The 10,833-nt window shown below is 39.9% G+C and overlaps 1 protein-coding gene across 4 annotated transcripts in view; it reads left to right on the top strand.

Moving 5' to 3' along the window:
* Positions 1–961: 961 nt before the first annotated feature.
* EPSTI1 (epithelial stromal interaction 1) overlaps positions 962–10,833 on the top strand; it is a 112,370-nt gene continuing 102,498 nt past the window's right edge. Inside the window, exon 1 of one of the 4 annotated variants that reach the window (XM_072617151.1) lies at positions 962–1,768. In XM_072617151.1, coding sequence (XP_072473252.1) covers positions 1,614–1,768 — 155 coding nt within the window. In that variant the 5' untranslated portion in view covers positions 962–1,613. The remainder of the gene's footprint in view (positions 1,769–10,833) is intronic. The other 3 variants (XM_072617147.1, XM_072617148.1, XM_072617150.1) reach the window with 3 other exon arrangements.

Raw genomic sequence — 10,833 nt, 5'->3', positions numbered from 1 at the left:
TGACCATTATCTCAGTGGTCTCATAAGGAAACATGATATCCACTTCCCAATGAAGTGACAGATTTAGGGTGCACAATGAGATAGATGGTTTTGAACATGGCCAAAATGGAATTTGTTTTTGCTGACTATACAGATTTTTTTTCCCTAGTGGGTGTGAGGGCAGAGATGGGAAAAAAAAAATTTCCATTAATTGAAAAAAATTAAAAATTAAATTAAAGCTAAATTTAAAAAATTAAAATAAAAAACCCAAGACTTTGGGATCAGAGGACCTGGGTTTGAATCTCCCCTTCCTTAGCCACTCCCTGTGTGACCCTGGGGAAGTTTGGGCATCAGCTTCATCTTTTAAGGGAGAGGGTTAGAGGAGATGGCCTCAGAAATTCCTTCCAGGCACCTCTGAATCCTAGAAAAATGAAGAGCAACTAAGTTCAAGGTTATTAGCAGAAAATAGTAAGCTAACATTTATATAGCACCTTAAAATCTGCTAAACACTTTACATACATTGTCTTTATCCCCACCACTACCTAGGGACCAGGGCACAATTATTATCCCCATTTTTGAGTTGAGGAACTGAGGCACATGAGGTGAAATGATTTTAGTTCTGAGTTTTAGTTCTGGTTTCCCGACTTCCTGACTTCAAGTCTAGAGCTCCATACAGAATGAAAAACCCAAAATAGAATCAGAAAACAAAGAAAACTTTAAAAGAATGTGAGTCCTTGAAAATGAATGGGTAGGCATCCCTAATCTCATTGACAGGATTTCTTGGCCAGCTGTCTCTCCCTTGTGTATGTGTGTACATGTGTGTGCCTATGTGTCTGTACACACACACATTCCTGCTTTTGTCCAGAAAGGGAGCTCCATGAAGTGAAGAGTCACTTACAAAAGGCAAGGGATAAAAGATACGGCAGGATTTAAATGACTGCAGTTCCTTTCCCTTACAGCTTTGTCTTTTCTGCGGCCTCTAGAATTCAGTATGTTTCTAGGAACCTGAACTAAAATTAGGGCTGAGCTGTCCTACTAACTACCTAAGCCCGTCTCCCCCTTCTCGCCCACCCAGCCCCTTCCCCCTGCTGATGACCGCGGGGTGCCCACGGGGGCCATGGGGATGCGGCTGCCGGCCAGTGCGGACTTCTCCCTCGCCCTCCGCACGTGCAGGGTTTTGACAGTAACTGAGCCTCGGAGAAATTGACGCGTGCCGGGAGGCTCTTCCCGGAGGAGGCGGCAGCACAGGTGGGGCCGATCTGGCTCCGGGCTAGTTAGCTCGTTACCCCGGGCAGCTGTCCGCAGAGGCCGGCCAGGCTGACACCTGGAACCAGCGGCCCCAGGAAGCTGTGGCGGCTGAGGCTGCAGAGTCTGGGGGCCCCGAGGCAGCGCCTCTGGGAAGGAGGGAGGAAGGAACTCCAGAGCGCCGAGTGAGCCTTTGGGGTGTGGGCAGGCCGGCGGCCGAGAAATAGAAACTTAAAGAGTGGGGTTTTCCGGCCGCTTTCGTTTTCCCTCGAGCCCAGAGCGCCCCTCGAGAGCCAGCGGCCAGCTGCCTCGGAGTCCGGCTCCCCGACGGCTGCCTGTGCTGCGCGCTGGAGCGTTGCGCCCCTGCCCTCCGCGGAGACCCTCTGACCATGTCCAGCCGAACCAGGGCTTCTTTCTCCTCCTGGGAGTCCGCGGGCGGGCAGCCGGAGCTGGGCTTGCCGCACGGCCAGAGGCAGGGTGCGGGGGCCGCCGGTGAAGCCCCGACGCTGGAGAGCTCCAGCCCCGGACAGCGGACGCAAGTGCAGTAAGTGAGCCTGGCCCTCGCTGGTTAGGTGGTGGTCCGCGTCGGGGACGTCTGATCTTTTTAAAACACAGGTGTGAATCCTGGCGAGTGACACGTTCTCTGCACGTCACCACCTCCCCGGCTCTTTGCAGATGAGGGAATGGGACCCGATGGCCTCTGACTACCCAGACAAGCTGGATCATAAAACTTCATATAGAACCCTCTCTTCACACCCCTCCTTCCCCCCTCCAATTGAGGGAGCATCTCTTCTCCCTGACTCAGGTCTTTAAAAAGACATTGAACCTGACCTCAGGTGAACAGCCTGGGAAAGAGCAGGGTGTAGGTAGGTAGCTCTGTAAAGGATTTTCTGTGTACATAGAGGCGATGTGCCTTAGCCAAAACTGAAACCAAGTGCAGTGAAACTTTTTTTTTTTTAGCAACATCTGAAAATACTTCGTACATAGGCACTTTATGAGTTTGACCCCCAGGGACAGATCGAAGGGTTTGGGTTAGTGGGAGGAGAAAGAAATGGCATATGAAGGTCTAAAGACCACAAATCCGGTGAAAGTGAACCCCCCCTCCCCCCAAATTTCTCATAGCCCCAGCCCTTATCTCTCCTTAGAATTTATCTTTCTGCCTCTCTGGGAGTGGACTCTTGAGTTGTGTTGCCTTGCATTAGTTAAGTACTTAACCGAATTGAAAGCCTACCTCCAGAAATCTTTTATAATCCAGCTACACCACTATGTAATGGGTTTTCAAATGTTTTAAGGGTTGGTATGGAAGAGTTTACCTTCTTTTGCATGGCCGCAGAGGGCAAAACGAGGACCAACCTATGGAAACGACTGGGAATCATTCAATCTTTATCTGAATAGAAAGAAGGATTTGCCAACAATTAGAATGAGTTTTTGGGTTTCCTGAACTTAGAGGTGTTCAAGGAGAGGCTTTATAACCAGTTTATTTCTTTTTAGCAATAAAATAGTGTGGTCCAACAGAAAGAGAAAACTGGACAATTATTTTAAAATCTAAGATTCTGTTTTGCCCAATCTTGACTTTTCTGTCCTTATATTAAAGACAGCAGCGTGGAGTGGTGGATAGAGAGCTAGCCTTGGAGCCTGGAAGATTTGGGTTCAAGTTCTTCCTGACACATTGGCTATGTGACCTTGGGAAAGTCACTTAACTTCCTGTGCTTTAGGCAGTTCTCTCATACTGTGAAGTGAGAGAAGGTGTTTACCTGTATGACAACAGGGAGTTTCCTAGGCCACTGAAATCACAGTCCTGTCCCTTTTTCCTCTAGGGGATAAATGAGCTCTTGAGTGAAGTGATATAGAATTTAATCAAAAGCAGAATCCTGGGCAGATTTAACTGCTAATGCTTATTAGGTGTTCTTGAATGAAAGGCTAAGAGCTTTTTTTAGAAGCAAAATTACATGTAATATGCATATATATAATGAATATTCAGCCATAGGCCTGTGACCTGTTAGGAGTAAGTGCTGAGGATTCTAGATTTGTGGGTTACTGAAAATTAATGAGGTCTTACTGTTGCATGACTTCTATTATCCTGAGGACAAGAGAAATGTAGAAATCTCTATTTGAAATTACCCAGATCACCCTTCAAAAGGAATCCTAAACTGGATAATTTTCAAAGTTCGGGGATGAGTGAATTTTTTCAAAAAGCACGGAATGAAATCAAAAAGACTGTTTACTGGCCACCAGGTCATGTGTTTCTTAGCAACCTGTCTTCAGCTTTCAGGTGTTTAGAAGTTTCTAATGGAAGGGGAAAGTGAAAACAAAGCTATTTGTAAGGGTCTTTAATTACAGCCACCTTTTGGAAAGCAAGGAGAGTAATACAGTGCATACTATTGCCTACTTCCAATTGATCAGAGGGGAGGACTGATGTCATTTCTCCATGGTGTAAATTACACTGCCCTGATAAGATAGGCCTACATACCCAAGGGCCCATCAAGCTCAAACAGCCACTGTTTGTGGGCACTCCACCCTTTGGACTCCATCCGTTCTTCTGGTTCATTCTTCAAGTACCAGAAGGTGTCATGTCAACCCTAAGATTCATTCTGACTTCCATTAGTAAGTACACAGTGAGCCTGGCTGATTAGAAGGCTCAAGGTCAATGATTTGTGTCAACACATGCCTCATTGCCTGGTCTTCTGTGCTGCTATGAATCCATCAGGTCTGATATGCTGTGGCACTAGCTCATTGTTCACTTGGGACACCTAGAGAAAAGGTAGATGGTGGTTTGTCCCCATCTGAAGGTCCCAAAGAGAAGAGCCTGATCATGCTTTACCAATGAAACCTTAGAACTGCACTTTGTACTTTACTATTGTGTGGAATTTGACCTTTTGTTTATGGTTGCTATAAGAATGTAAGTTGTGACAGAGTTTTGGTTAGTACAGGAAGCTATGTCCTTTGGTTTGTTTTTTTTTTCCCCACTCCCATCCAAATAATCTAGTTAAAGCTGCTAGCTTTTAGCTTCAAGTGAGGACACTATAGTTAAGATTCCACAGAGGAAGAGAGAGACTCTGGGAAGAAGTTGACATGTAGAGAAACCAGCACCTCCATCATGGATTTATTCTAAGCTTACTGCACTAGACACTTCAGGGAATTTCCCTTTGGGTGAGATTGGGGATTTTCACTCTTCTGACTGAGCTGAGATGTTTTCTTCCCTTTGGAAGAATGCATTGACCCTGTATATTGTCTGTTATGTTCTAATTGGTATAATTTATCTGATTTCTGTTTGCTATCAGCTTGGATAAACTTTTTTAAAGAACTTAATAAATTTGTCTCTGACAGACTCATACCAAACAAGCAAAGGGTGCTGTTTTTCTTTCCTAGGATATATGTGTGTTCTAGGTACTAGGTGATTCAGTGAGTAGAGTGCTGGGTCTGGAGTCAGGAAGACTCATCTTCCTGAGTTCAAATCTGGCCCCAGATACTTAATAGCTGTGTGACCTTGTCCAAGTCACTTAACCCCATTTCCTCACTTGTAAAATGAGCTGGAGTAGGAAATGACAAACTACTTCAGTATCTTTGCCAAAAAAAAACCAAACCCCAATGGTGTCACAAAGATCATGACTGAAAAATGTCTCAACAATAACACATGTCCTATATGTCATCCCCAACAGAATATAAGCTCCCTGAGGGCAGGGACTTTTCATTAGTCTCTGAATCCCCAACCCCTACCATATAGCACTTAATAAATTCTTATTTATTAAAATAATCTTTGTCAGTTGGATTTGGGTCAGGTGAAATCTCAATTGTTTTTAAGATCTATTTCTCTGATAGATTTTTTTTCATATGCTGGTTTTTGTCCTTTCAATAATTGCTTATTTCATCAGGAATTGCCTATCTTTTAACCAATTATCCTTCAGGTTATTTATTCTGAAATTTGTGTCAGTTCCTTATATTCTTTAGTTGTCAGACCTTTATTTGACAAATAGAATCCACTTTTCAAATTTCTTTCCTCTTTCTGGATGCATTGTTTTTTGTTGTGCTATTTTTATCTCCTATAATTTCCTCTGGTCAAAAGATAAATTCTTAAAACTGATTTGGAGGAAATTTATCCACTCTTCAACATTGTATGACATAATTAATTATTCATTTTGTTACACATGCATATTAATATATCTAAATCATTGATCCATTTGGAACTTATTTTGATTTGTTTCCATTATTTTGTCAGGGTGTTATCTAGCCTGTATGACAATTATTCTGGAATGAGTGTTTTATAATTTTAGGTTTAGTAAACACTAGACTATTATGCAATGTTTCCCTTTCCATCTTTTCCTTAATTCCCCTTGATATTTTTGACCTCTTGTTATTTTGTATGAATTTTACTTTTCTAATTTTGTGGAATATGCCATTGACTTTTGATCTGTATAATCAAACCCAGAATTAATTTGGGAAGTATTATCTTTGCTTGCTGTAGCTGATGGACCCCACAAAAGGTATTTTAAGTTCAAGACACTTTGAGTTAGTACCCATTCCTCCCCCTGGTGTTTACTTTTACCTGTCAGCCAAATGAGCAGTTAATTTATACAAGAAACACCATAGCAAATAAAGTGACAAGACTTCACATGCATATGGGACATGTTTCCTCATAGGTTAACATAACACTACTGAGAAAGGGTACAACTGCAGAGAACACATGTAACCAGAAAACATGCTTAGAAGGCACATACATAGGGGAACCCTTATGACCAGGGGACATGTGTGAATAATGATAATAGCAATAATTATTATTAATAGTACTAGCTAGCATTTGGAGTGTGCTTTAAGATTTGCCTCAACCTTGGGAGGTGAAACTGAGGCAAGATAGAGATCATTTGATTTGCCCAAGGTTACACAGCAAGTGTCTGATAGTGGATTCAAATTTGGATCTTCCTGACTGCCTCCCCTGTGTGATCTAGTTGTCTGTATGAAAAGATTTACATCACTTGCTGCTTTGGCCACTCATCAATTGGAAAATGGCTCTGATGAATTTGTGTCAGCTCCTTTTACATTCTAGAAATCTACATTTATCCATACTTACTCAAACTATTCAAAGTAGGAGGGATCTTAGTTTTTCCATCACTTGTAATGCTGGCTCTTGCATTTAAGTAAATTATTTTTATCGTGTTAAGGAAGACTACTTCCTATTCTTTGCTTTTTAATAATACAAATTACTGTTTTTCAAAATTATCCTTTTTTGCATCTGTTTAAATGAATGCGTGACTTCTGCTTTTATAGTTAATATGAATTGTAAAATTGTAGCTATTTTCCTAATACTGAACAACTAGTCTTGCATTCCTAGTTTTCCCACTGGTAACTTTTCAATCTAATGCTGTGTTTTATTTGCCAGCATATTATCAACATGAATAATCGTTATGGGCTGATAGCTCTTTGCCATAGGATTATAAAGGAAAGGACAATGGACCTGGAAGGAACCTCAGAAGTCTAGTCTAACTCCTTCATTTCATAGATAAGGAATCTCAAGCCTAGGGAATCTAAATGATTAGTCTAGGGTCACTTAATAGATATAAACAGATAGGCCAAGATGAAAACCTAGATCTTCCGACCCTCAGCCAGCAATCTTGCTTTTTCCTCCCTGGGTTGGGGATCCGAACTATAGTTAGAAAATTTTGTAGAGCGCAAGCTTTCTTTTTTAAAAGTTTACCTGTTTGGGGGATTATTTGTTCCTTTTTTTTTTTCTTCTATAATCTTCAACTCTAGGCCTGACTTGATTGTACAGTGAACATCTCCAGGAAGATGTCCCACAGGTATTTCAAACTCAGCAGATCCTAAACTGAACTCAAATTATTTTTCCCCTCCCAAACCTTCCCCTTTTTCTAATTTCTCCGTTTCTGTGGAATAGAGAACCACCATCCTAGTTACCCAGGTTCACAGCCTTGATGTCATCCTCAACATCTCACTTTTATCCCTTCAGTTGCCAGATGTTGTTATGTCTCTTTCTATACGATGTTCCATGTCAGCACTCTCCTTTTCATTCCTATGGCTGCTACCCTAGTTCAAATATTTATCACCTTTTGCCTTGACTACTATAATAGCCTACTAGCTGGTCTCCTAGTCACCAATCCATCCTCCACAGTTACCAAACTAATACTCTGAAAAATCACTTCTGGCTATGCCACTTGTTTGTTCAAGAAACTCAAGGGCTTTCCTCCTGAAATTTCTTTGCACTTAAAAGCCATGTTCCTGTTCTGTCTCCAACTTACCTTTCCAGGTTTATTGTTTTCTAAATTCCAGACAGGCTAGACTACATGCTATAGGATCCTCCATTTCCCTTCTATGTGTCTTTATTCAAGCTGTACTTTCCTACCTTCTCTCTTTACTTCTACTTCACAAAATTCCTAACTTAATTCCTTTTTTTTGTAGGCAAAGGGATTAAGTGACTTGCCTAGGGTCACACAGCTGGTAAGTATCTGAGGCCAGATTTACACTCAGGTCCTCTTGACTCCAGGGCCGGTGCTTTATTCACTTTGCTAACTCCCAAATTACAGTTCATCTCCTATAGAAAGTCTATCTTGATTTATTGGTCTCTCCTCAAAAATTACAGTGTTCAGATTTTGTGTTTCATTTCCTCTGTAGGTGTTTTTTCTCCTTAGTAGAGTATTGGGGTAGCAACTTCCATTTTTGTCTTTCTGTTTCCAGCAAGCTAAAAGAAGGTCTAGCATGTAGAAGGTACTTAATAGATGTTTATTTTTGAATTGAATTATCTTCCTTAATAGTTTAGTCAAAGTCTACTTTGGCTTATCTAGATATTATCTAGAATTATCTAGAATCATGATTGTACCTCATAATTTTCTGGAGTCAAGCAGTTCAAATTTCTCCCAACTTCTCATTTTAACCCTATAAATACCTTTCTTTCTTAGTTGTATTTTCTGTAAGCAAAATGTTACTGAGCCTTATCATTATACGTTTTGCAACCTTTTTATTTGTAGGTAAACTCAACCATTAATATCCAGAGTTATAATTTAGTAGGTTCTGGTTCTTAATTTCTTTTGTTAACCTTATTGGAGACTCTGCCAATAAGTCTTTTGGTCCAGTTTTGTTTTTGAAATTTCTCGCTTTTGTGTCTGTACTATAGTTTTATTACAGGATATATTGTGGTTGTATTTCAGGCTTTTTTGATGAACTACTTCTGTGTGTTTCTTTTTTTCTGCATGATTATTTTTTTTTGGTTTAGTTCTTGGTTCTTTTATTTGGACACTTTTGCTGCAATTTTTGAAGGGATATAGTAGAGCTTGGGTCATTCATTTCTACTGTGCCATCTTCTAGAAAGATCCCGGTTAGTCTTCTCTTCTCCAGGTTAATTTTTGCTTTTGTGTGTGTGTTCATTCTATACTCTTTGTTTAGTCGTAATTGTGAAAGACAGCCTCATCTTTTTTTAACATGACATTTTTTAACATCCTCCAATTTTTAGCACTTGGCTCTCATTGTAACGCAGTGTACGTAATGAGTCTAAACCTGTTTGCTGCCTTTCAAGTTTCTCGTTTGCCTTTGTCAAATACTTCTTCTCCAAGTAGTTAGTTTTTGGGTTTGTTGAACACTAAAGTTGTTGAATTTGTTTCTGATTCTTATTTATCTAATTGACTCCCCTGTCTTTTCTTTTTTTAAATAAGTTTGAAAAACTTTTGGTGATTACTGATTTATAATTTGAGATCTAGCAATTCTATTTTACTTTTATTCCTATTATCCCCATGATTTCCTTTGAAATTCTAGAATTTTTGTTCTTCCAAACAAATTAAGTTATTATTTTTGGCTAGCTCTTTAAAGCTGGTCTCAGAGCCGGGATGATCTGAGTTCAAATCCTGCCTATGACATAAATTGGCCGTATGATTCTCAGCAAATCACGTAACCTTTGAGTGCATCAGACATGTCTTTAAGACTATAAATTGCAGAGAAAGTGACTTGAATAAGAAAGTTTTCCCATCTGAGAGTTCCCTGTACCAATGAAATCACAAGTTCAGTCATTCTGACCTATAAATCCCTCCCTAGGTAATGTTGCCTGGCACTAAATCCATAAAATAATTTAGGCAAGTATTTTATTGTGAAACCCAGCTAGAAACATCATGAATAATATTTCAGTGAAGATTACCATGAATCAATGAATAACATTCAATAATGTTCCTTTAATTATTTGTGTTTATTTAAAGACTGTTTTGTGATTGCATTCCTAGAAGTAATTAGCTTGTCTTAGTAGAATGATTTCACGATGCTTTGAGTGTTTTGTGGCCATTTTGAGTGTGGTGTCTTTTTGTATGATTTCTTTCTGATTTTTGCATTTGCTATCTAGAAATGCTGATGATTTGTCCATTTTTGCATCCTGCTACTTGGTACTTTTTGCTGTTGAGTCATGTTAGTCATGTTTGACTCTTTGGCCCTATTTGGGGTTTTTTTGGCAAAGATACTGGAGTTTTTTCTATTTCCTTCTCCATCTCATTTTGTTCTCGTACTTTCCTTCATTCTGGAAGAGGACCATGACATCAGGAAGATGATACCGTGACTTGCAAGTGAATTGGATTTAAGTGAGGGAGGGCTGTGCAAGGTTGCCAGCCTCTCTTTCTCCTCTGGGACCATCTGGGTCCCATGGGAAGATATAGATCAGGACAACTGGACATGGCCCCAAGATCATTTTACAAATAAGGAACTGAGGTTGACAGGATGAAGTGACTTGCCCAGGGTCACACAACTAGCAAGTGTTTGAGGTTGGATTTTAACTTGGGAAGATGAGTCTTCCTGATTCCAGGCCCAGCACTCTGTGCACTATAGAGCCTTCTGGGTATTTTTTACCATAGTAATGCTTTTTGTTTGTTTTTTTTCCCCCTTGAGATAGAACAAGAGTCAGCTAAAGGATTGGGGGTCCCCCAATCACTTATGTACTAATTTGTACTTACCATAAAGAATTTAAAGAGAATTTAAACCTCATGAAAAATAACTCATTTCCCCCTTCTTAACTTAGTCTTGTTACTAGACTTTTAAGAATGCCTTCTGTGATCAGGGTGGAAAGGTAACAGTACTGACAAAGATAAGTTAATATGATTTGGAGTCACTCACGGTTCCCACAGAAGCATATGTGCCTATACAAAATCCTACCTATCACTTTCCCTTTTAGCTATTTATTTCCATCCTAGGAGTACTCAGACCTAAAATCGGAGGGGATTATCTATCCATATAGGGAATATTACTCAGTCTAATTTAACTACAATCTAATGTAAGAATTCTGATTTTGAAACATATTTGTAGAACCCATAAACACTAGTTTCGTGAGAGGCATTACTGAATATGGGAAACCTTGTGGTAACATATGAAAAATTAAGCCTATTTTTAAAACTCAAAATTTACGATCATTTTAATATTTGTAAATTTCATAGCAATAATTTCACATTACACATTCAGAAGAGAAAATAAAAGCATTAACATTTTCTCACAAAACTTCTATTCAGGTCCTAGAGTGTGCTAAGTTTTTATAGAAAGAATGTTCTAGGGTATTGCCAATCATAGCTTGGATGCTGGAGTATTTTGCCTCTTGGTTTAAAAGATCCTGGCATCCCACGGCAACGTCTGTTGGGTAGG

This window comes from Notamacropus eugenii, chromosome 6, assembly GCF_028372415.1.
Source record: "Notamacropus eugenii isolate mMacEug1 chromosome 6, mMacEug1.pri_v2, whole genome shotgun sequence".
NCBI classification, from domain to species: Eukaryota; Metazoa; Chordata; class Mammalia; order Diprotodontia; family Macropodidae; genus Notamacropus; species Notamacropus eugenii.
This window is presented reverse-complemented; position numbering and strand designations above follow the sequence as displayed.